At 40.0% G+C, this 26,765-nt stretch overlaps 2 protein-coding genes across 11 annotated transcripts in view; one reads left to right on the forward strand and one right to left on the reverse strand.

Annotated features, from left to right (window-relative positions):
* Positions 1–9,019: 9,019 nt before the first annotated feature.
* Positions 9,020–26,765, forward strand: part of PIGH (phosphatidylinositol glycan anchor biosynthesis class H) — a 91,300-nt gene continuing 73,554 nt past the window's right edge. For 2 of the 6 annotated variants that reach the window (XR_011971781.1, XR_011971780.1), the window contains exons 1-3: positions 13,856–14,120; positions 20,450–20,659; positions 21,371–21,454. Coding sequence is in view for 2 of the 6 variants with exons in the window: in XM_072629529.1 (XP_072485630.1) it covers positions 13,941–14,120; positions 20,450–20,659; positions 21,371–21,454; positions 21,808–21,900 (567 nt within the window). In the remaining 4 variants the exon portion in view is untranslated. Of the gene's footprint in view, positions 14,121–20,449; positions 20,660–21,370; positions 21,455–21,746; positions 22,561–26,765 lie in introns of those variants that run through there. The other 4 variants (XM_072629529.1, XM_072629531.1, XR_011971783.1 and 1 more) reach the window with 4 other exon arrangements.
* The window catches only part of PLEKHH1 (pleckstrin homology, MyTH4 and FERM domain containing H1), a 67,166-nt gene continuing 63,511 nt past the window's right edge, over positions 23,111–26,765 (reverse strand). For all 5 annotated transcript variants that reach the window (XM_072629521.1, XM_072629522.1, XM_072629518.1 and 2 more), the window contains one exon: positions 23,111–26,660. In XM_072629521.1, the coding sequence (XP_072485622.1) occupies positions 26,499–26,660 (162 nt within the window). In that variant the 3' untranslated portion in view covers positions 23,111–26,498. The remainder of the gene's footprint in view (positions 26,661–26,765) is intronic.

Below are 26,765 nucleotides of genomic sequence, written 5' to 3' on the forward strand. Positions count from 1 at the left end.
GGACCTCTTTTGCTGTTTGGTCTAGTCTATTTTTTAAGGTGTTTTCTTCAGTAATTTTTGGGGTCTCCTTTAGCAAGCTGTTGACTTGTTTTTCATGACTTTCATGCATCAGTCTCATTTCTCTTTCCAATTTTTCCTCAACTTCTCATACTTGATTTTCAAAATCCTTTTTGAGCTCTTCCATGGTCTGAGACCAATTCATATTTTTCTTGGAGGGTTTGGATGTAGGAACTTTGACTTTATTGTTTTCTTCTGAATGTATATTTTGATCTTCCTTGTCACCAAAGTAAGTATCTATAGTCTTGAGGTTTTTTTTTTCTGTTGTTTGCTAATTTTTCCAACCTATTATTTGACTTTTTAACTCTTTGTTAAGGTAGGGCTCTGCCTTCAGTGTTGAGGACACACTGTCTCAAGCTTCAGGGATTTTGTGCAGCTGTTTCAGAGATCTTCTAGGGACCAGTAAGTTTTTAGTTCTTCCAAGGTATTATGATATAAAGAGAGGTGTTTACTCCTCTCCTGGTCTATGAGTGACCACAAGCACTTTTTTCTGCCCTGGAACTGTGAGGAGGGGCCCCTCTCCACTGCTACCACAAACTCTGCTATTCCAATGCTCTTCCTTGCCTCAGGACTGCCACCCATGACTGTGAGTATGGGTAAAGCCTCAGTGCTAGCAAAGAGACCCCTGTAATCTCCTTCTGACCAGTTGTTCAATCCCCTTACCATCTGTGGGCTGAGAGCTCTGGAAAAATCTGTTGCCACTGCTGCTGCTAATTCAGTCATAGCCAAGGCCTGCTTCTGGTTTGCTGGGGCTAGAGGTGTACTGGGGCCAGGGCTGGACTGTGCTCCTCTCTCACCCAGGTCTGATATACCTTTCCTATTGACCTTCTTAGTTGTCTTTGGCATTTGTGGGCTGAGAAGTCTGGAAACTGCAAGAGCTCCCAGTGATTCAGTCCCCTGAGGCCTGCTCCAGGCTCACTGGGTCCCAGCCTTGCTGGCACAGCCTGTGCTGGACTATGCTCCTCTCTCAGCCTGGGCAACAGACCTCTCCTGTTGACCTTCCAGGTAGTCTTGGGGTGGAAATTTCTTTTACTCTATCTTTGTGTGGATTCTGCTGCTCCACAATTTGTTTAGAGTCATTTTTTACAAGTGCTTGGAGGGGTGTTGGGGAGAGCTCAAGCAAATCTGTCTTTACTCTGCCATCTTGGCTTTGTGCCTATTCACTTTATACTTATGCTGTATACATTTATATCTGTATTTGTCATCTCCTCTCATTTCAAGTAGGGATTGTTTCATTCTTTATACTTGTATCCTCAGTGCCTAGCATAGTACTAGGCACATAGTAAATGTTTAATATTTTGATTGACTGGAGTTTGTAGGTGTAGGGTGTTCAGGGAAGGCTAGTATCTCAGTGTGAGGGCTGCTGCGCCCTTTTCAGGGTCACTTTTCACCTTTAGTGTCCACCTCTTTCATCCATCTCTCATCTATGATTCCAAGAAGCTGTAGCATGTGCAACAGTCACACCAGGGTAAACCTTTTTGCAGACAGGCTAGACCAGGTTGAGCATAACTGAAGAGTCTCAAATACATTAGTGAGTTAAGGTGGTGTCATGTAAAGACTTCCCTGCCAGAATAGGTGGATGAAAATTTGTTACAACAGCCATGAAAGTGGCTGAAGGAGGTGCTGTGGAATACTTAGAACTTGGTCAAACATCCAAGATGCCAAAGTCATCAACTGCATCCCAAACTGTCACCAGTTGTGTTGACTTTTGTCTTGCCATTGGCCTTCAATGACTGGAAAAAATAGTAAGGCTGATGACCTGGAGCAATTCTGCCTTTCTTAAATCCAATTTATGCTTGAATAAAAGAGCCTCACCCAGAGCCTTTTATTATTTTTACCAGCTTCAAAGTCCTGTGGCAACAGGGAAGTGATGAAGTAGCAGGTGTAGCTGTAGACACAGTCCACTGCACAGGTGGCCCAGGCCATAGGATCATCTTCTCATTGGACTGAAATAATAATTGGATTTGGGTGTCTGAGTAATCATTTTAAAGAGCCACACTACTCATATCCTGGAATGAGGAAGGGTGTAGAAAAGGTGCCCTGAAAATTGTCTGTTTCACCCAACCCTGGCCTGCTTGCCATGACAGGTAGGGATCCTACCTTGTGGTTTGTAAAGGTGATTCCATCAGTGTATGGAATGTGCACATGCTTACAGATGACATGAAATCCAGTAGACCTGAAAGATGAAAAGCTTTTATAAGAGAACTCAGCAGCCCTGAGTGAAATAAGGCTGGCAAATGAACACTGGCATGCCAGAGTTGGAGCTGAATACATATTTTTCTTGAGTGGGCACAGTGATGCAGAGGTCTATGAAGCTGGCATAGGTTTTGCAATCAAAACTAATCTAGTAAATAAGTTTGTATGGTTACTGGAAGGAGTGAATGACAGGCTTATGACAATGTGATTGCCACTTGTAAGAAAGCACCACAACCATCAGTGCATATGTTCCCACCATGAAAGCCCTGAGGAGGTTAAAGAAAAATTTTATGAAGACCTGGAAACCCTCATCATCAATGCACCAAAAGACAACAAACTTATAATTCTGGGTGACTTTAATGCCAGAGTAGGCACAGACTATCAGACATGGCAGTGAGTCCTTGGGAGGAACAGTCAGAAACAGCAACAGAAAAGGTTACTTACTACTGAAGACTTGTGAGTCTTATGACCTTTTCATCACTAACACTGCTTTCTGTTTATCTAAACACAATGAAACTTCATGGATGCACCTTTATAGCAAACACTGGCGTTTAATAGACTGTCATTTTAAAGAAAAGAGACAGGGTATGAGAGATGTGTGGCATAGAGTAATAATCCTTTCCAAGTTAAATATTTGTTTTGTCTCAAGATAAAACAACTACCAGAAGACTTAGTGTCAACAAATTAGAACCCTTTTAGAGCTGGAAGTTTGTTGCACGAAAGTTGAGGGAAAGCTGAGTCAACACATGGTTGGCAATAGTGGAGCAGCTTTAAGAGATTTCATGTATGGCACTGCATTTACTCATCTGGGCTAGAACACTGGCAAGCATCAAGATTGGTTTGATGAAAATGATGGGAAAATTCAGAAGCTGCTAAATGAAAAACAAGAACTCCAAGGGTTTACCAGCAGGATAGTTTGTCTCTAATAAGGCAGCGTTTAACTCCATCAAAAGTAAAGTGAAAGTTAAACTTAGATACAGAATTCTTGGTTCAGTAAGAAGGCAGATGAAATTGAGTTTTATACTGATAGTAACAATCCAAAGCTCTTTTATGGTGCCCTAAAGGCTATATATGGGCCAAAGACCTATGTTTCATCTCAACTACTCAGTGCTGATGGAGTCACATTGATTAGTGATAAGGACATGATCCTGGAGAGATGGGCTGAACATTTTCATAGTGCTCTCAACAAACCACAATCAATCACTGTTGAAGCCATTGACCATATGGCTGAAGTCAGTCCCTCTCTATCTGAATTTCCAAATGAAGAAGAGATTTTGAATGCCATTAGGCTACTTTTGTGTGGCAAAGCCCCTGGTGCTAATTCTGTTCCAGCTGAGATTTACAAGGTGAGGGGTCCTCTGCTCAGACAAAAGCTGACAGAAATTTTCCAGGTTATATAGCAATAGGAAGTTATCCCACAGGAGTTCAAGGATGACTCCATTATACATCTCTGTAAAGAAAAGGGAAATAGGTTATTCTATGACAATCATGAGGGAAGCAGGGTCTCTCTCTTAGTCATTGTCTGCAAGATTCTTGCCAGAGTCCTCTTGATTCTTCACCTGGAAGATGGTCATCTACCTGAGAGCCAGTGTGACTTCAGAAAGGGCTGAGGAATGGTTGATATGGTGTTTGTTGCCCAACAACTGCAGGAGAAATGCCAGGAGAACAGAGATCTGTACACAATATTTGTCAACCTAAGGAAGGCCTTTGACAATGTCAGTCATGAGGGCTTGTGGAAAATTATGGTAAAATTTGGTTGCCTGGAGAAGTTCATCAGTATTGTACATCAGTTTTATGGTGGCATGCTTGCCTGGGTTCTAGATAATGGATGATGCTCTCACACTTTCCCAGTCAATAGAATGAAGCAGGGCTGAGTGCTTGCCCCCATGCTTTTTATTTGTATACCTTCAAGAAGGATGAAAACAGCATGAAGGACAGATATTACACTAATGGTAAATTATTTAACTTGACAAGGCTACAAGCCAAGACTAAAATGAAGGAAGAGTGGTACTCAACTTTCTGTTCACAGATGATTATGCACTCAATGTAGCCCCTGAGGCTGAGATGGATTCTGATGTTTGTCCTAATTTTGGCCTAACAATGAACACCAAGAAAACAGGTTCTCCACCAGCTAGCACCACACTACCTACATGTGGAAACATCAGTTATAGCAAATGGAGGTTTGATTGCTATGAATAATTTACTTACTCTGGCAGTGTTTGGGAGGCTCTGAAACTGTGGAATAGAAGAGGTATTAGGCTGTCTATCAAATTATAGAAGTGTTGTGCTGGCCTCATTGTGGTATGCCTGTGAAAGCTGGACAGCATACCAGTGTCATGTCAGGAAAGTGAAAGGCTTCCATCTGAGTTGTCTTAGGAAGATTCTGAAGATCACCTGGCAAGATAAGGCACTGAGATCTTTTCTCAAGTTGAACTGCCAAGCATTCAAACTCTACTGCAGAGAGAACAACCCTAATGGGCTGGCCATGTTGTTCGACTACCAAATGTTACGTTGGCCTAAAAAGACTATTTTATGGAGAACTCATACAAGGCAAGTACTCATATGGAGGTCAGAAGAAACAATGCAAGGACACTCTCAAGATCTCTCTAAAGAACTCTGAAATTGATTATGAGACATGGGAGATATTGGCACAGGGCAGCCCAACCTAGCATGCCCACATCAAAGAAGGTGCTGTACTCTATGAGCAAAGCAAAATTGCAGTACCTCAAAAGAAATGTGAAATGTGCATATTTAGAGATATTTCCACTTCAAATGTTCATATGGACTAAATTATTTAGTCCCTGCTTTTGGCCTTCTGAGCAACACTGTACCTTGACCCCAACAGAGTGATTTAATTTTGATCCTCTTCAAGAAAGGACAATAGCTAACCAGCAAACCACCAACCAACTGGAGTTTGGTTTTCATTTGTGTTATTGAAGTCATCAAGCATATTATTCTCCTGAATCTTAGTTCACTCTACATTAGTTCATAGAAATCTTCCCATGTTTCTTTGTCTATTTTCACCATTTTTTACAATGCAATATTTCATTACATTCATAAACCACAATTCATTCTCCAATTGAAGAGCATCGGCTTTTGTTTCCAAGTTTTTATCACAATAAGTATGACCATGACTATTTTTATATATTCAGGGACTTCCTTTCTATCCTTAATTTCTTTAAGGTGTATACCAAATGGCATTTTAAAACTCCAAGTTTGAAATAAATGTTGATTTTTCATGGAATTCTGACATCTTTACATGTGTAAAGGAATGACAAGTTTTAGAAATGCATTAGAGATATAAATTAGCTATGGTAAAGGTTTCAATTTATTACTTACAATATTTACTGAAAGTCCTTTTGACATTAAAAGCTGGAATGGCTAAATATACTGTGGTATATGATTGTGATGGAATGCTACTGTGCTATACGAAATGATGAGGTCAATTTTAGAAAAACACAGAAGAACTTGCATGAAATAATGTAGAATGAAATGAACAGAACTGAGACCATTTTAACAGTGACAGTAATATTGTTCAAAGAGTAATCGAATGACTAAGCTATTTTGAGAAATATGAACATTTAACTACCAAGAACTTATAAAGGAAAATGCTATCCAGAGAAAGAACTGATATATGAAAGTATGTATCATACAGTTCCACATATATATCTATGTCAAATATTAGCGTTCTCTAATATGGGGTTGAGAGGGAAGGAAGAAGACCTCATTCAGAACTCAAAATGATTATAACAAAAAGAAATTTTTTTAAAAGAAAATAAATGTAAAAGTAGGTTAAGAAAGGAGGGCACTAGCAAAGACAGACTTCATGTAGAAAGTAATGTTTGGATTCAAACTTGTGATTTTACTGACACAGGAAATTCCCAGCATGGAAATTTCTTCCACCCATGCAAGCAGCATCTCATCTGCATTTTATAATCTTAGAGAGTTACCTGGGGTATCAAGAGTGGCTTGCCCATCCTAACAAAGCTGGCGTATGTCAGAGGGAGAATTTGAACCCAGATCTTTCTGAATTCAAGTCACACATTCTTCTGTCTGACATTGTGCTATATCCCTGTTATATCAGTGTGCCATGGTTTGTTCAGTTGTTCCCCAACTATTAGACATTTAGGCTTTTTTCCATTAAAAGCATGTTACATATAGTACAACTATAGATATCTTGGTCCAGAGTGCTTTTAAAAAAAAAGTTATATTCTTTGGGTACATTTCCAGTAATGGGATTATCACATGGATATGACCAATTCTATAGATGTTCTGTAGGGTCAAATTACACTTTGAAAAGATGCAATTTATCTGGAAATCCCATCAGTAATGCCTGCATTCACTTTCTTTTCATAGCTCTACCAATGCTGGATTTTGTCCTTTTCATTTATTTTTGCCAATTTGATGGGTCTGAGGTATTACTTTATTTATTTTTTTATTTTTATTTTTTAATGTTTAACGATCACTGCCATACAATTGAGATTTTATCCCCCCCACACCTACCCCCCACTACCCCCTCCCTCCCCACGACTGCATACAGTTCTGTATAGGTTCTACATATACTTTCCTATTGAGTACATTTTCACTATAGTCATGCTATGTAGTCGAACTAAAATAAATGGAAGAAATCATATAACAAATCAAAACATGATACACAAAAACACACACACACACAAACATGATCTGCTACATTCTGCTAATGACTTCCATATTTCTTTCTCTGAGTGTAGAAGGCATTTTGCCTTAGAAAACCACCATTGGGATTTTTTTTTTCTTGAGAAGTTCTTGCGTTATTACGAAATTCCAAGTCTACCAGAAAAAAACTCTCACACACTGTGGTCGTTGCTGTGCACAAAGTTCTCCTGGTTCTGCTCCTTTCACTCAGCATCAGGTCATATAAGTCCTTCCAGGCCTCTCTGAAGTCTTCTGGTTCATCATTTCTTATGGCACAATAGTACTCCATTACATTCATATACCATAATTTATTCAGCCATTCCCCAATTGATGGACATCCCCTTGACTTTCAGTTTTTGGCAACTACATAGAGTGCTGCTATAAATATTTTTGTACATGTGGGACCCTTTCCCATTTTTATGATCTCTTGGGGATATAGTCCTAGTAGCGATATTGCTGGGTCAAAGGGTATGCACATTTTTGTAGCCCTTTGGGCATAGTTCCAAATTGCTCTCCAGAATGGTTGGGTCAGCTCACAGCTCCACCAACAATGAATTAGTGTTCCAACTCTCCCACATCCTCTCCAGCATTTATCATTTTCTTGTTCTGTCATGTTTGCCAATCTTATAGGTGTGATGTGGTATGAGGTATTACTTTAAAGGTATTTTAATTTACATTTTTGTTGATTAGTGAGGCTGAAGGTTTCTTAAATGTTTATTTGTAATTGGTGTTCCCTCATTTGTGAACCATTCATCTCTTTTCATCTTCATCCATTGGAAACTGAGTATTGTCCTTGTATATATTCGTTATAGAGGCATATAAATTCTCTGAATATAAATTTTTTTTCTGGTAAATGTGTAGCAAATTGCTTTCCCTCCTCCCCCCAAAAAAACCCCACCCAACTAGTATATAGGAAAAGCACTAGACTTGGTCTCAGGAGACCTGGGTTCTGTTTCAAAGTTATTATACCCAGTTTCTTCATCTATAAAATGGAAATAATACTTATACCACTGACTTGAGTAATATAAGAGTATTTTTTGAGTATTTGAGAGTTGTTGTTGAGGGAAGAAAGGAAGTTGTCTATGAGGCACAGCAAATGTAGGTTATCTTTATTCCTAAGGATTAGGGCTACTTTGTTTCATAATGCCTTCATGTTACACAGTAACAGCATCTGAAAATTTGCTAAGCATGCCACCAGTCACATAGTACAGGGAAAAAAATATTATCCTGTAGGTAACAGTTATGTTGGACTACCTTGGAGGTCTAGGAACCTCTAGATGCAGGCATTGAACCTGGCTAATAAGAAAGGTCTGAGGTTCATTATCAGGAGAGATCCAAGGTAAGGTCAGTAAGAGAAGGGATTAAGGAACTGAATTATATGGATGTTGCACACTAGAGTAAGAAGACAGGCAGGGAAAAAGAAAGTCGCAGGCAAAAATCAAATTCTGGGTGGCAGGAAGATCATACAGATGTGTGGTCAGTGAGCTGGGTCCGAAATGGAGAAGCTGAGGAATTGATGAGGCAGGGGACCTCAAGTCTAGAAATTAACTACCATCTTTAAAATTACAGTGAATTGTACTAAGTAAAGCTTCTGAAGAGATGCCACTTAATTCCTTTTACATTTTTAATGGGCAGTTCATGTTTTCGAAGACAGTCTCCTGGACTTAAATTAAGACCTAATTGAATTCCTGGAATTTGTTTCTCCAGCTTGTTTTTCTTCAACGTTCATATTTCCAGAAATGTGGGCTAAGAGCAAATTGGGGAAAATACAAAGAAGAAACCACTGCCCCATTTTCAAGTAATTCAAACAATTGCCCCCTGATAATTGCAAGGAAACACTATATTCTAGCTATTGTACTGTTTAAAAAACAAACAAACAAACCCCAAACCAATGGTTGTCATATCTCCTTTTACAAGAGAGTTTTTCCACTAGTAGGCAGTTTTGCTTATGACAGAATCAGAATTTCAGAGCCAGAAAGGTACTTGGTAGATGTCTAGTCCAACCAGTACTTAAAAAACAGTTCCCGTTATAGCAGTATTTTCTTTATGTCAGAAATCATTTTCCTCTGGAGATGAATGGAGGAAGAAGCAGAAATTTTCTTTTTAAAAGAATTGTCCCTTTTATTATTATGAACGTCACAAACATCAATAAACATGAACATTTGCCTCTATAGAGAATAGAAAAAAACTGTATAAAAACATGAATCCCCATGAAACACAGCTTATTTTTTGTAATATTTCACTTAAAAATATGGCTTCTACATAGTTCTAACACTGCCCTACTTGTCTGTGCCCTCTTCTGAACATCTTTCTGCTCTTATTTTTTTAATGATTCATTGCTCTTTTCTTTCTTCATTTTAATATCACTCTGTCCACATTGCTCCATTCCTGCCCCTACCTAAAATGTTCCTTTATAACTAGTCACACAAAACAAATCCACACTTTGGCCATGCCTGAAAATGTCCCATGCATCATTTCTAAGTCCATCACCTCCTTCCCAAGAGTGGGTAGTATACTTCATCATTAGCCTAACAGAGTCCTAACTGATCAGAGTTAAGTGTCTATCAGTCTTAAATCTTTCAAAGTTGTTTTTCTTTACAATGTTATAATTATAAAAATTATTCATCTGGTTCTGTTCAATTCACTCTGCATGTTTACATAATTCTTTTTTTTTTTGAAAATAAGTCTCTTTTGTCATTTCTAAAGAAGCAATATGTTCATACACCATAATTTTGTTAGCAATTCCCCAAGTTACTACAATCTCCTGTCCCCCTCCCCCCGGTTATTTTCAATTATGAAAAAATGCATTTTTTTTTTTTTTTAGGGCAGCTAGGTAGCACAGTGGATAGAGTGCCTGGTCTGAAGTTCAGAAGACTCATCTTCCTTAAGTTCAAATCTGGCCTCAGACACTCACTAGCTATGTGACCCTGAGCAAGTCACTTAGCTCAGTTTGTCTCACATCCTCATCTATAAAATGAGCTGGAGAAGGAAATGGCAAACTAAGCCAGTATCTTAACGGTTTAGAGATAGGCATTAACATTGCTTAACAGTTTACAGATAGGCATCAAGGATCCAGTTAGATAACTGAGGCTGTATTTCACAATATGCCAAATATTGGAAGTGCTTGTGGTATAGTGAAAACATCACTCCGGATTCTAGTCCCGGTTCTGCCACTTAAGTAGCTGTGTGACCTTGAACAAGTTGCTTTTTTTAGGGCCTCAGATTTCTCATCTGGAAATGAGAGGGTTGGTACAAATGGTGTTTCTAGTTCTAACATTGTAGGTATATGTTTGGTTTCTAATTAATATTCCTCCAGAATCTTATTTCCTGGTCATTTGTGTTTTAGAAGAGTCATCTCTTTTGAGATGACATTTATTTCTGTACCCTGAGTAAAAAAAAAAAACAACAACAAAAAAACACCCCTTTGAGACAACTGCTAACCAGTTTTTTTTGGTTCATAATTGTGAATTTAAAATACAGTCTTAATAAGCAATAATATATTTGTACATGTGATACATCTTCTTCGATCTGCTTAGGGATTTTAAGATTAGTAATGATATTATTAGTGGTTTAAAGTGTAAATTTTGGGGTACAGCTCCAATTCCAAACTGCCTTCCAAAATGGTTTTAACACTTCACAACTTTAGTGCATTAGTGTGCCTGTCCCTCCAACAATTGTTATTTGTCATTTTTGCCAATCTAATGAAGGTGTGGTAGAATCTCATTATTTTTTCTGAGGCTTTGCTTGTAGTTATTGTTGGGTTACTCTTTTGGGTTTACCTCTTGGGTTTCTCTCAACCCACAGTATTTCTTACAATGTGTTTTTGTTTTTTATCCTCAGTCCTTGGACTGTGATTTTTGTGCTTGGGTCAATCCCTTCTGACACTCTTAAATAGGTTAGGTACCATTCTCTCTTTTGAATGCTGCCACTGCTGCAGATGATGTGTCTGGTATACAGCACAATCTTTTGCCTCAATTCTTGACTTAGTCCATTGTAGATTCTGGTCTGGTCAGGTTCTACTTTGTCCTTCCGTGATCCCCAATCAATAGTTGGTTCTCTCCTGTCAGACTCTGACAGACTTGAGTGGGTTATTGAAGATCACGTTGGCATCAGGCTTCATGCACAGTCCTTTTGGCATTAGCGTTCAGGACCTGAATTGGCCCCATTTTTTGCTATGGCCCCCAATGCTTTAAGTAATATACAACTAGGTCCTGTGTCCTTGGGCAGTAGCTTAAGGACATTCTGTCCCTCTGCTACTATTCTACCCTGCCAGGGTAAGGATATAGCTTTAGGTTTACAATGTCTGGAGCTCTTGAGCTGGCTTGTAAGTCGCTGTTGAGAATTGTGGCAGGTTTCAAGTCCCTTTTTGGTTGCTTGTGAAGGCTTTCCTGGTGGAGCTCTTCTTAACACTTCTGAAGACTTCTACATTTACCTGAGCCCACTTTCTTTCCTGACTACCTCTATTGGCTTTTATTAGTTCTTGGCTATCTTTTTGTGACATTCTAGTCTAGGTGGAAAAATTCTGTTTCTTGTTTTATCATTGGTATTTCTGGGATCTTTAGGCTTTTTGTGGGATTCTCTACAACCTTTCCCACTCCTGTCTTTTAACTAGAAATGTCAAAAAATGAGGATTTTCAAACATATTTGGCCATAAAAATGACTGCTGGCTCCAGTAGCACTATTAAAATTTGGCTTTGTCATAAATGGCATAAAAATGCCATGTAAGTTTTTTGACATACTTGAGGCATATGTTCATTACATCAGGGTATGACTACAAAGGGGGCTCTAAAGCTCCCTTTGGGGATAATGAGACTAATATACTTCTGGGCACTGGTGGGGAGGAAGGATTTTTAAACAGGACCTGAACTTGGTCGCTACTAGTCTTCTTGTCTGGTACATCAGTCATTTTTCTCTTCCATGGAGAGGTAGGAATTTTCTTAGAGATGAGTTATGAAAACACTTGCTATCTCCTGAATTGTTATGTCTTTCCGTAAATGATCTAGTTCTCTGGTGTACCTGAGCCATTTTTCTCTTAGCAGAGGAGGGCTATGAAGGGACCTTCTGGCATAAGGAGACTGGTTTGCAGGTTTCTTTGATGATTATCAGCAGTATTAGGTAAAGGAATCTTTGGGAGCCAATGCTGTTTCCAGCGGAAAATCGCTGTCATCATGGAGATTTCAGTCTAGCTGAAGACTTGGTGGCTAAGGTATGAAATGGTGGCACCCCATGAACAGGACATGATCAGGCCTGGTCAAGCAGGAGAAACATCATTACCCTCATTGACACACTGCTTCCAGGTCTGAAGAAAGAAGAAAACTCAAGAGGCAAGAGGGTGTTTTTCTATGCTACTTCTCTACTTTTATCTTTAACCCTTAACACCTGCTTTAGAATGTTGCACACAGTAGGCCCCAATAAATTTTTGTTGTTGATTACTGTTAAACTCAACTGAGTAAGGAGTTGGATATGTCCTTCGATTATCAGTTACATTGACTTTTGCACTTGAAGAAATCTGTTTACTACAAAGATCTTCTGAAAAAATACCGATCTCTTGCTGCTCTATATAAGTTGCCCTCTTGTACCCTCCAGGAAGCTTTATAGTATAGTGTAGTTTAAGTTTTTAAAAGATCTCAGAATGTTCGCTGTTTAGATCTTGTTACCTCCTATCCTCTAGTTGGGGCCCAAGGAAGTGGCAAGTAGATGAATTTTAATAAGGAGCCAGATTTTATAAGAGAACCTGAGATGCTAGGATTTAACTGAGAAGAGGTTTTAAAGATTTTTTTTCAGCATCATTTATGCTTGAGAAGTAAACATTCACTCTTTTCAAAAAAAAGTACCTTCACTAATAAAACTGCATTTTAAATTCACAATTATGAACCAAAAAAACTGGTTAGCAGTTTTCTCAAAGGGGTGTTTTGTTTGTTTGTTTTTTATTCATGGTACAGAAATAGACACGTCATCTCAAAAGAGATGACTCTTGTAAAACACAAATGACCAGGAAATAAGATTCTGGAGGAATATTAATTAGAAACCAAACATATACCTACAATGTTAGAACTAGAAACACCATTTGTACCAACCCTCTCATTTCCAGATGAGAAATCTGAGGCCCTAAAAAAAGCAACTTGTTCAAGGTCACGGAGCTACTTAAGTGGCAGAACCAGGACTAGAATCCGGAGTGATGTTTCCACTATACCACAAGCACTTCCAATATTTGCATATTGTGAAATACAGCCTCAGTTATCTAACTGGATCCTTGATGCCTATCTGTAAACTGTCAGCTCTGCCAGACAGGCCCTCCGTCCAAGTTATTTGTTTGGTAGGCATACAGCCTTCAGGTCTACACTGATTTTGGATGGAAAACAAGAAATCCGAGGGCAGTTTGTGTTGGGCGCCTCATCTGCTGCGGGTGGCAGGCCAAGGTCAATATACTTGACCATTCTCCCCATCAGCGGTGGCTCTGCCAATCTGCGCATGGCAGCTCCACTCACCATTTCTACGGCTGGGCATCTACTACTGAAAAGACGCCTCCTGAGGAGCACGTTAAGAACGTGTCAGCCCCAGTGTCGACAGCGGTATTCCCAGGCCAAGCTCCTTCCTGAGTCCGGGCTTCCTCTCCCCCTTCTCCGGGGCTCCGCGCGTCGGCCTCCGGCTGCGGCCCCTCCACCTCAGGCTGGGGCGGCGGGAGCTTGCGCAAAGCCCGCACCCTCACATACCTCGTAGGCGGTGGGGCAGTTCTGAAGTCTGGCGGTTTCCGCAGACCGAGGCCGAGAGGCGGCCGCCTTCGCTTTGCCCCCGGGTAACCCAAGGAAACGGAAGTGGAGGCCTCTGAGGGCACGTCACACCCGCAAAAACCCTTAGCTACCTTCCCGGCATAAATTACTGCGAAGAATCGCGAGACAAGGGAGGAGGCGGGACCGAACGTCCCCTCCTCCCCCCGCGGCCTGTTTCCGGAAGTGCGTAATGGCGATGGGCGTGGCCCTGCCGCGGGCTTGTAGAGCGCTGGGCTGCGGGCCATGGAGGAGCAGCGCAGCTTCTCGGACATCGACGGCGGCCGCCTGGCTCTCCAGCGCCGCTACTACTCCCCCTCCTGCCGGGAGTTCTGCCTCGGCTGCCCGAGGCTCTCGCTGCGCTCGCTCACCGCCGCCACCTGCACAGTGTGGCTGGTAGCCTACGGGCTCTTCACTCTCTGCCAGGTACGGGCCCTGCCCTCCCCGCCGGCCGGGGCTGCCGGGCCTGCCGGGCCTGGGCTCCCGACCGCTTCCCTTTGCCTCGGCTTCCTCCTCTGTAAAATGAGGAGCAGGCAATAGTTGTGAAGGCTTAGCCCTATATAAACGTCAGTTGTTACCGTCATGATCTAGGCCGTGTCCCTCGTGACATCTGTATCTATATGCCATAAATGGGAGTTCATCCCAGAGGGAAGGGCCTGGGGAGGGTGGATGGGGGGGGCCTTTCTCGCCCCTTGCAGGGGATGGAACGCTGACGTTGGGAATAAGGAGGAAAACTCTAAGCTTGAAATAAGGTGTGTCACGGAGGTAACTGGGAACTTTACATCTGTTATCCTGTGAACTGCCCAAGTGTATTTCTGAAGCACAGGTCTGTATATTTAACAGCCCTCTCAGAAAGCTTTCCATTGCCTTCATTAAAAAAAAAAAAAAAACCCTTTTTATTACCTCTTTAATTGACCGTGTTACAAAGCTAGCTGACATTCCATTCTGTCACCAGCTTATAATTATAAAAAGACTTACACCTGCTTGAGCCTGTACTGCCCAGGGCATAATTAGCAGGTAATAATTATTGGCATCTCCTTCTCCCTTGTTTTGACAAGCTCCCTATGAAAGCAGTGTGCAACATTCTGGATGAAGGCGAATTCACTTCACCACATGTTGGAGGCAAAGGTGATTTTGTCTTTGACAAGCCTCCATCGTCCAGATGCTTTATCTTGTATGTTCTGACAAGTCATTGAGAAGTAGGAGCTATCATATGTCAGAAGCACATCGGAATATGCTGCTTCTAGGACATCAAGCTTAAAATCTTGGTTACTGATCTAGCATTTCTGGCCCTATCAAAGCCGTGGATAGATTGGGCTGCTCGGCTTTAGTGAAGACCTGTCCAAAGCAGTAGTAACAAATTTTGTACAAGAGGACTGGACAGCAGTGGGGAGCTTTCCCAGTCCCTTCCATTGCCTTTAAAACAAAATATAAACTTCCATTTGACATTTACAGCCCTTCACAATCTGGTTCCAGTCTCTTTCCAGATTTACATATTTACTCCACTTACTACCATCTAGCCAAACTGGGCTACTTGCTGTTTCTGAAATGAGATACTGCACCTCTAGTCCCCGTTGCTTTACACAAGCCGTCCTCTGTGCCTGGAACATTACTTTCTCAAGGCCTCCTCTCAGAGTTCCTTCCTCCCTTGAAAACTCAGATCAAGTGCCACTTCCTACATCAGACGTTGCCTGATTTCCAGCCACCTTCCTTCAAATTAGCTCATATTTGTTTGATCTACATTTTGTATTTCCTTATGTGATCCTGTGTTGTTTTCCTTCATAAAATCTAGGCAGACTCCTTGAGGACAAGGATTGTTTTGCTTTTTTCATTGTATTCCCAACATCTGGCATAGTGGATCTTACTAAATGCTTGTTGATTGATTCTGGTACAACATAGAATAAGTTTATACCCTTTTCTACTGGACCATCCTTTAAGTGTTTGGAGACAGCTATTATAATGCTTCTCATTTTTATTCTTCCTGAGGCCAAAGTAGCCTGTTCTATGATGTGTAGTTTTCTGACCTGCCTCCATGCTGGTCACCTCTTCTCCCCCAACTCTCCATGTCTTAGTTATCTACTATGTGTCTGACTTAGGCAGCTGCCTAGGACTGATTTATTTGCTGAGGCTCATAGAGAGGTTAACGACTTCTCCTGTGTCACACAGATAGGTATTAATTTCAAACCCAGCCCTTTGGCCTCATCTGTTAATATCTATATCTAACATGTAGTACTTTAAGGTTTGTGAGGCATTTTACATGTATTATCTTATTTGTCCCTCACAACAGCCTTGCAGGATAGGTGCTGTTATCCATTTTACAGATGGGGAAAGTGAGGCTGAGAGAAATTAAGTGACTTTTTGCCCAGTGTCACAGAGCTACTAACAACCAACCACAGGCAAGATTGGACCCCAGGTCTTCCTAATTCCAAGTCTAGCATTCTGTCTTCTTTGTCACCTTGTTTGCATGACTCAATAACTCCATTTGGTTCATGAAAATCAAACATAATACTCCAAATGTGACTGAATACCATTACTACCTGTGTAATGTTGGGCAATTTACTTAGGCTCATGAGGTTTCATTCAGTTTCTTCATCTGTAAAACTATGTGTTTAGATAATCTCCAAAGCTCCTTATACCTTTAAATCCCATGACTTACTTTCTGTAATATGAATATTATACTTTAATACAAGCTAAGGTTGTGTTACCTCTTTTAGCCATGCCTTATTTAAAAAACTTAAGCACTGTGGATGCAGAATTAGGCATTTTCTTAGACTGTGTTCCAAAAGCTCAGTAGAAAGTAAGTTTAAAGCCCATTGACTTTTTAAAAGAAATTGACATAATGTGTTATGTGGTGGTAAGATTCTCAGACTTACTACAAAAACTACTTAACCTATATTGTAATTCTACTTGCCTGAATTCTAAGTCCTGGGACCATATAGATAAATAGTTTTTCTTTTCTTTCCTGATCAGGACCAGCTCTAAACAACATTTTGAAACAGGCAAAATTATCTTTGTTTCCCTTCTACCTTCCCTTCTAAAACCCAATGTGCTTTTCTTTCCGACTCACCAGTGCTGCCTTAAGCTTCATTCATTGTAATCACTATGTGATAGGACAGTTCCTGCTTCTCAAAGAGCCCCATGCTCCCAAATGACCTTATTAAGGTTTCTGTGTCAGTGGCTGATAGCAATTTTTATTTTATTTTAAAAAATTAATTAATTTTTAGTTTTCGGCATTCACTTCCGTAAGATTTTGAGTTCTAAATTTCCCCCTTCTCCTCCTCTCTCTCCAAGATAACATGCAATCTGATATAGGCTGTAAGAATCAGAACAAAAGGGAAAAACCATGACAAAGAAAAAAGGAGAAAAAATAGCATACTTCAATCTGCATTCAGATTCCATAGTTCTTTCTCTGGATGTGGATAGCATTTTCCATCATGAGTCTTTTGGAGTTTTCTTAGATCCTTGCATTGCTGAGAAGAGCTTAGTCCATAAAAGTTGATCAGTGAACATTGTTGCTGTTACTGTGTACAATGTTCTCCAGGTTCTTCTCACATCAGTCAGCTTTAGTTCATGTAAGTCTTTCCAGGTTTTTCTGAAATCTGTCTGCTCATCATTTCTTATATAATAACAACATTCCATTACATTCATATACCATAACTTGTTCAGCTATTGTGCAACTGATGGGCATCCCCTCAATTTCTAATTCTTGGCCACAACAAAAAGAGTTGCTATAAATGTTTTTGTACATATGGGTCCTTTCCCCTTTTTTATGATCTCTTTGGGATACAGACCTAGTAGTGGTATTTCTGAATCAAAGGGGTGTGCACAGTTTTATAGCCCTTTGGGCATAGTTCCAAATTTCTCTCCAGAATGGTTGGATCAGTTCACAACTCCACCAACAATGCATTGGTGTTCTAGTTTTCCCACATCTTATCCAATATTTTTCATTTTCCAGTTATGATTTTCCTAACATTGTTCATATTAGCTGATCTGATAGGTGTGATGTGGTACCTCAGAGTTGTTTTAATTTGTATTTCCCTAATCAGTAGTGATGTAGAACATTTTTGTCATATGACTATACATAACTTTAATTTCTTCATCTGAAAACTTCCTGTTCATATTCTCTAACCACTTATCAATTGGGGGATGACTTATATTCATATAAATTTGACTCAATTCTCTATGTATTTTAGAAAAGAGGCCTTGAGCTGATAGCTATTTGATTATAATTTCAACCTTTGGTTGAGAAGGTCATCCAGGATAATCTCCTGTCCATATAGGAATCTCCTTTACTACTTCCCTAATAATTGGCATTCTAAACTTTGCTGAAATGTGTCTGGTGACAGGAAATTTACACATTCACAAAGTAGCCCATTTACTTTTGGATCTCTTTGTTAGAAAATTCGTATATTGAGTTGAATTTGGAAACTGGAGCATTAAGAGTATTGAGTTGAATCTTCCTTCATTTAACTGATCACATTGGTCCTAGTTCTGTCCTCTGAAGCCACATAGAAAAAGTTGAGTATTTCTTCCATTTGACAGCTCTTTTTGAAGACAACTATCTTGTTTCCGATAAGTCTTTTTCAAGTAACCATTCCCAGGTCCTTCAACTGTGTCTCATATGATACTGATGTGATGCCCTGGTTCTGGAATATTCTCCCTCTCCATCCCCACCTCCTGGCTTCCTTCAGTCCTAGCAAAAATTCCACCTTCTACAGGAAGCCTTTTCTGATTCCCCTTAATACTAGTACCTTCCCTCTGTTGATTATTTCCAGTTTATCATGTATATTTCTTGTTTCTTATTCTTATCCCTCTCAATTTAAGCCCTTCCTCACTTGTCTCTCAACCTCCAGTGTCCCACTCTGAAGCTGCCTATCCTCTCTGTTGTGCCCTCTAGAATGCCCGCTCCATAATAAAATACTTATTTTCCTCTTAAATCTTTTCATACCTCTTCTCCCTCTATACTATTTCACTTGATGATTTCATCACTTCACAGGGACTCTGTTATTATCTCTATGTAGGTGATTCTCAAATCTGCCTATCTAATTTTTAATCTGTTTTGACCTCTGTTCTCTCCCATTGGACATTTTAAGCTAAGCATGTCTAAACCAACTTGTTATCTTTCTCTCCCAAATCCTCTTCTTTTCCTAACTCTCCTGTTAATGTCAATGTCACCACCATTCTTCCAGTCACTCAGGCTCTCAGCCTAGGTGTCATCCTCCTAACTCTCCCCCGCCTTTCCCAGTCACTTCCTGTTATTTCCAGGATCAAATATAGCATCCTCTGACTTTTAAAGTCTTCATACCTTTCCATTTTTCTTATATTTTATCCCCTTCCATACCATTCTGCAGTTCAGTGACACTGGCCTCTTTGCTGTTCTTTACACTTGACATTTTTATCTCCCAACTCTGGGCATTTTCACTGGCTTCCCTATGCTTGGAATTCTCTTTCTTCTCATCTTTGCCTCCTGATTTCTCTGGCTTCTTTCAAGTCTCAGTTAAAGTCTCACTTTCTTTTACTTTTTTTCCAGTTCTTGATTTCTTTTTTTTTATCCACTTCATTTATTTTTAGTTTCCAGCATTTACTTCCACAAGTTTTAAATTTTCTTTCTCTCCCTTCCCAAGATGGTGTGCAATCTAATATGGGCTCTACATATACATTTCTATTAAACATGTGTTTACATTAGTCATGTTGCATAGAAGAATTAAAACAAAGTGGAGAAACCATGAGAAAGAAAAAACAAAATAAAAAAAGAAAATAGTCTGCTTCACTCTGCATTCCAACTCCATGTTCTTTCTCTGGATTTCTATCATGAGTCCTTTGGAATTGGTTTAGGTCCTTGCATTGTTGAGAAGGGTCAAGTTTATCAAAATCAGACATCACATACTGTGGCTGTTTCTGTGAACAGTGTTCTCCTGGTTATGCTCATAAAGTATCATTTTCTACAAGAAGCCTTTTCTTACCCTTTTTAATGTTAGTACTTTTCTTCTGATGATTATCTACAACTTATTCTGTTTTTGTTTGTACATAGTTGTTTGAATGTTGTCTCCACAATTAGACTGCAAGCACAATGCCTGGCACATAGTATGCATTGCTTGTTAGTTTGATGACTTAAGAAATGCTCGATGAATTGAAATTCAGGGTATGGATGGTTTCATAAAGAGTTGTTTGGATATAGAATTGAGAAGTGTATCTGGGTGCCAGCAACTGAAAGACTGAGTAAGTCAAGGATTGGGACTGCAAGTGTGAGTAGTTATCCTAGAAGGAAATAGCTTAAAAACCTAATCATCCAATTAATGAGTATAACTACAGTTGATTAGTTTAAGTAATATGATCGTGGGTCTCTAATTTTCCTTTCTGTATCCTAAGATACTGTAAGGCAGTCTTATATTCTAATGAGCCAGTTGTGCTTAACCAACACTGTGCAACATTAGAGAGAAGTAAAAGGGAGAGGTGAAAGTTCCAAAATTGAAATCTTTGGAGGAGAACCTTCTGAGACGGTGCAAAGGTTACATCATACAATCTTCATGGCATCTTAGTGCTTAATTTGAAAATTATTTTCTACCTTTCTCCCTATTTTTATTTCCTTTGTCTCTTTTATATTGCAGGATAGGGATTCTTGTCTTATCCTTCCCATTGTGAGACCCTAGGCACCATGTTGTCGTATTGTGCCTGTTTTGTCATAGCTGGGATGATGAAAACACATAAAATCTGGTATAGTCTTCTCATTGGCTCCCTTTGACTTTTTTCCTCAGAACAATATGGTCCTCTCTGCTGCTATCTTCATCACTCTCTTAGGTTTGCTTGGTTACCTCCATTTTGTGAAGATTGATCAAGAAACTCTACTGATCATTGGCTCTCTTGGTATCCAGATGACCTCATCCTATGCCTCAGGAAAAGAGAGTACAACCTTCATTGAGATGGGCAAGGTGAAGGATGTTGTCATTAATGAGGCCATTTACATGGTGAGTACTCTTCAGTTATCACTTGAAGCATGTACCTTTTGGAATATTCTTAAATTATGAGCGCTCCTTAATATCCAGGGGTTTATTGACTACATAGTTAGACTTAAAGACACTTCTGTGCTAAGTACATTCAGCCTTCATTTAATGGCCAGAAAATATTCATGCACCTTTTTAAAGTGAAGGCTTTATTCTCTGCTCACTTAAAAGACCAGCTCCAACTAGAAGCATGAAGTTTTTATTTGCTTATAGAATATCATAACTAGAAGGGACTTTAGGGAAATCATCAGATCCAACTCTCTCATTTTACAAATGAAGCCAAGAGAGGTATAATGACTTGCCTACCATCCTCATGAAGTAGGCAAGTATATAATTTATAATGTGAGCTCTTGTTATTATAGAATCATACTTAGATATTACTCTGTGGTTTACAAAGCTCCATTCTTAGGGCAACTCTGTGGAATAGGGTGTTTGTTATTACCTTTATTATAAACGAGTAATAGGGAATTAGCACTTCAGATGTCTTCTAGCCTGGTTTCTGGGCAGCCTTGCTCTCTTGGCAATGTAGAAAATGTTACACTTCTCCCCCAACTTGTTGCTGTCTTACACATTGTAAACATTTATTTTCTATTGGGAATGTAGCTCTTTGAAGATGACTCACTAAAAAGCTGTGTGTTATATTTGTGCTTCTACTATTTGTTTATTTTCTTACAGCAAAAGGTGATCTACTACCTGTGCATTTTACTGAAAGACCCGGTAGAACCACATGGGGTGTCACAAGTAGTGCCTGTCTTCCAGGTGAGCCCAGATACATACATACATATGTGAGTGTGTGTGTATATATGTGTACATATGTGTATATATATATGTGTATATATATATATATATATGCCTTATCTTGTTGAATTTAGATCAGGGGATAAACTCTTTAAGGGACTAGATAGTGATTTATATACCTTTGAAACTCCACAGTACTTGCCACACAATAGGTACTTAATAACTATCTGAATTAATGCTAGATGGAGAGTGTTTACACATGAATGTAGAGCTTTTTGTGAAACTGGTGGGCTGAGCTGTTTTGTCTTTTAAGGTACCAAAAACCTCCAAAAATCTTTAGTTCTGATGCTGTGTTTCTCCTTGCTGGGCTTTAGAGTGCCAAGCCCCGACTGGACTGCTTGATTGAAGTATACAGGAGCTGCCAAGAAATCTTAGCACACCAGGCAGTCACATCAACAAGCCTCTGAGTGCCATCCAACAGTGCTCCTTCCTGTCAAGATAATTCCAGATCCTGGAGCCACAGCCATTCATTTTTTTGGCCAGTTCTAAAGAGTATGGGCACCATGATGCAGCGGAGAAAGTGCTGGCCTTGTAGTTAAAGACTTGTGTCTGAGTTTTCCTTCTTGCACGTACAGGCCCTATGTGCCCAGGGAAGTGCTGGACCTCTGAGGGCCTCAGACACGGCAAGTACCTGCCTTGGGAGTTCCCTTTACCAGAACAATCACAGGCACAGTCCAGAATGACAAGTGCCAGGCCATCAGTGAGACCCAGCTGGAGGATCCACATGGAAATGAGGGAGTGCAGACTAGAATAAATGACGGAAGGTCTAGATTCACCACTAATCCACCGTGTGAGGTTATGCAGGTTATTTCTTTGTGTGTTGGTTTTCTTTCCTATACAGCAGGAACAGTGTCTTATCTTTGTACTGCCTTCAGTACCTTAAAAACTTTTTGTTCAAAGGCATGGTTGAATGTGAAATGGGGATAACTGCATTCTACTTCATTGTGTGGAAAAGGTAAACTGTGAGTGAGATGATAATGAGGTAAAATCCTTTGGGAGGAAGGAGCCAGGTCAAAATAAGGTGTTGTTATAAAAATGATTGTTAATAAAATGGAACTGGGAAAATATATGCGTGTAGCTTTCTCTTTGTAGTCGTACTGGAATACCTTATGGAGGAATTCCGAGAGCAGAATCCTTTATCCTACTAGCAGAAACTAGAAGGACTCCTTCATAGCTCATAATTAGAGGGAATGGGTGATAAACCAAGAATTGGTGGCCTATTTTCAAAAAGACTGAAAGTCTCTGATCTTCAGGTTCTTTCATTATCACATTTGACTCAACTCTAGGCTGTGAGCTCCATTTTTGATGCTTCTAAACAGGAGAGTTTGACAGATGCAAACTACACCTCTTCAGAATCATACACCTTATAGAACTAAGCAGTGTGGCCCCAGGAGTCAAATTCTAGATGAAACTGAGGTTCTTAAGAAATATAACTTCTCTCCTATAGTATTTGAGAGAGTAGACAACTCATAGAATCATGGAGTTGGAAGGGACCTCAGAAGCCCAAAAGAAAGTAAAGCACATATTAAGTGTTTACTGTATGCCAGGCAACGTTTCCTTCATGTTGTCATCCAGCCTGTGCTTGAAGACTTTCAGGGATAAGAAACACAATACTTCTTGGCATAGCCCATTGCAATTTTATATAGTTTAAACATTAACATTTTCATTATGTTGAGCTAAAAATCTGCTTCCACAGCTTCCTTCTACATTGCCAAATAGAAAATGTCTAATCCCCATTCTGTAGAATAGCCCATCAAATAATACTTGAAGTCAAGAGTAATGTTCTGCCAAGTCACTTTGCAGCCTTGTTTCCCCACTTTAAAACTGAGGGTCAGTCATACCACTTTTGGAGGGATGACTATGAAGAGCAGTGTTGGCAAGGAATGCTTAGAGAGATTCATTAGCACATATGCTGCTTAGCTTTTATGATTAGTGATTTATAAGACCTACTAAGAAAACTGATTACCAGCTACAGATCTTGTGAAGAATTTGAGGGGAAAAAAATGGAGTCATTTAGGTTTTGGCTGAAGAAGGAATTGTCCCTTAATTATAGAAGACACAAACCTCTCTAAGTTCTGACAATTTAAGTTCTATGGTCTGTATGGGATTAGTTAATGATGGTGCCTGTCAAGAGATCCGATCAGTTGGCTCCCTCACAGAGAGCATTTCAGTCAGATTGATGTTAATACTCTTCTATGATTTTTTCTTGTCTATCACTATTGCCAGAAGGGATGCAGGTAGCCCTAGGTAGAAATGGCTTGTTTCTAGGTGAAGCTTGTTGTTCTGATATTACGTACAGATGACAGAAATATCAAAGATGGTGATGCTAAGGGAGCCTTTTCTCTCCTGAGTCCTCATGGGCTTCAGGATATAATACAGTCTAAGGACAGGAAGAAGGCAGGAAGTATCCATTTGGATTGAATAAGTGGCTTCAACCTGAAGCAGTCTGAAGTATTAACTCTCTTCTAGTCTGGCCTTCATAGCCTATCAAAGAAAGCAACGATTGTGGAGATGGCCAGCTGTCCCCATCACTACCAACACAAGAATGCCAACTGCCTCTACTAGGAAGGCAAACTTAAGAGCCCTAGGAATAGTGGCACCCCCTCCTCAGGACTCCCAGCCACTCCCAACCACTGACCCTTCTTTCAGCGTAGCTCCCACAACATTGTCTAAGGAAGCAAGCCTTGCAGAGATTGAGCTCTTGCCTTTTCAGCAGTCATAGCCACTGCATTCTTGCCTAGAAAGGGAAGTTCTTTCTACTGAAGTCCTTGGTATTGTCAAATGGTTCAACATCAGAAACAAGGTTATATTGGTGGAAATGACATTTTAAAAGATGCATTACTGTCTTATTAGCTACAGCACCCTAAGTACCTCTGGACCTTTTCATATGACTTGCAGCAAAGACCTCCCACATGTGTTGTTTCCTCCAGTAGAATACAAGCACCCTGAGAATGGAGACTGTCTTACTTTTCCATTTGTGTCTCCAGTGCTTTATATTGTAAAATTAATAATAAATGTTCATTCATTCATTCTACACAATACTGTAGAGAAGGAAATGGCAAATCACTCCAGTATCTTTGCTAAGGAAACTTCAAAAGGGGTCACAAAGAGTTAGACACAACCTTAAAATGGCGAGACAGCAACACATAGTATTGATAAACTGCAAGAGAGGGCAGAAGAGAAAGTGGGGGAAAACTTTCAAAACTTAGTGTAAATAATACCTTTTTTGGTTATGGGGGATATCAATTTTGTACTTATTGTTGCCGACAAGATTATTCCTGTTTGCCCTGTAGGCAGGGGCTCAGGACATTATGAGATAAGATTGGCGATATGCTCTGCTTTCCACACCAGCCCTGGAAGGATGATTATTATAAAGTATGTCAGGCAAATCTTCATTTCCTAAGGGAAGGGAGAGATGAGAACAAGGAGAACAGTGAAGTTATGTAATGCATATGAATACACTATCAGAAGTGTTTATTATCTTGTTCTTTCCAGCCTAGAAGGCATAGGTAGGGGATTTTATAGAACCAGGGCCTGTCAGAGTAACTAGGTCCAACTCCATCCAGTTTTAGCATCATGAAGGGGATAATGATGACAATGTCAGGGTTCTAATCTGGCCTTTGGTGGAATTGCTCTTTCCACGCAACTACCTCTGCTGTCTTCCTCATAAATGTTAAGTCTACCTTGAGTGTTAAAAAGCTGGCAAGTGAAATTGTAGTCTTATTAAATATTGGGAAAATAATATGGATTCTTTTATTTGGTTGACTTTTGAGGGAACATGGAGACCAATAAGAATCATCCATCCCAATGGAGAGGTAAGAATTTGGTGGTAGGAAACAAAAATGAAGGAAACTTTTGAGTTTCTTTCACAGTCTTTTTTAAAGATGAAAGATATGTATATGTTCCTTTGAGCTTGACTAATTCTGCATTCCTACTGTTTCCCTTAAATTGTTCTCCCCTACAGAAGGCAGAACATGTCTTAAGGAATAAGGTCAGGATCACAAACTATAGTGGTCCAACAAAGCTGCAAAAAAGCAGATAGTCTATTTATTTGGATCTTCAAAGACCAGGAAGAAATCATTGCATAGTCTCCTGTCCACAGCAGTGAATGCTTATTTTTAAAGCATTTGGTCCAGTGATTAAACACAGACTAGAGGAGATAGTCTGATAAGGGTCCTGGGACAATATAGGGCAGTGAAGTTTGCCCACAGTCTAGAGTAAAGCTCAGCAGCCTCAGTCCCTACCAAGGTTAGGACATCATCATATAACAATATATTACAATATATTACAGCTGCCACACAAACCACTGCAAGTATCCACTCACTCCTACGTAAGGAACTGAATTTCTTTTCCCTATTATTGGAGCCTGAGTACACTCACTGTCCTCTGCAGTTCCTATTCTCTTGTCTCAAGTTGGGTTGAGTGTTGGGAGATAAAGGGCTTCCAGAAACGGAAGCAAATCCATTCTTTCTCCTACATCTCCTGCTACCTCATCAGCATGGAAATAAAGCCTGTTGGTGGTAGAGCCTACCACTAGGCCTTTGCCACAAACTCTGAAGAGGTTGGTTTGTGTCACCAGATCTGAAGTCAATGTATGAGAAAATCAGCTGCAATTTAAAACCCCAAATGTAGAGAATATGTAGGATTTAAAAGGTATTTTTCTTGTCAAGGGCAGTGTCCTGAATTCTGGATGGTGTCTACACAGAACCATGACCTCTCTTGGCAGGCTATTAGAATTTCATTGAGTCTGGCCACTCGTGTGAGAAGAGGGTGAGTACTTGGCTTTTGTCATTTGGGTTTAGGTTTAGGAAAGTCAAGGCCTGAAACTCAGCATGTTGAAGACAGTAGATTGCATAGACTTTGTCATCTGCCTGCAGAATTGGTGAGAATTTGAAACAGGCGCAAGGGATGGATGGGAGTTAGCTCATAGTAGAAGCAGGGACCCAGCAAGATGTCACTAAGTCTACAGGCACAAAGTGAAGGGAGATAGGTGCAGGAAGGATGCTCATAGAAGCGTTGGCCCTTTGGTACTATGTGAGGCAGAAGCAAGGAACTGTTTTCCATCCATTTCTTGGAGGTGTCCAATAGGAGGTATATTAGGAGATGAGGTTGAGAATGTGGAGCAATGATTCATGTAGCTGGCCATCATGAATGTCAACTCTGTAATCTAGGAAGAGGGAAGAAAAGAAAATAACCGTAAAAATCGGGAGAGGTTCAAGTCTACCTGGGCATTTGGGATTACTCCCTGCATTGAAGCCATATAATTTAGATG

The sequence above is a fragment of the Notamacropus eugenii genome, chromosome 1, assembly GCF_028372415.1.
Source record: "Notamacropus eugenii isolate mMacEug1 chromosome 1, mMacEug1.pri_v2, whole genome shotgun sequence".
NCBI classification, from domain to species: domain Eukaryota; kingdom Metazoa; phylum Chordata; class Mammalia; order Diprotodontia; family Macropodidae; genus Notamacropus; species Notamacropus eugenii.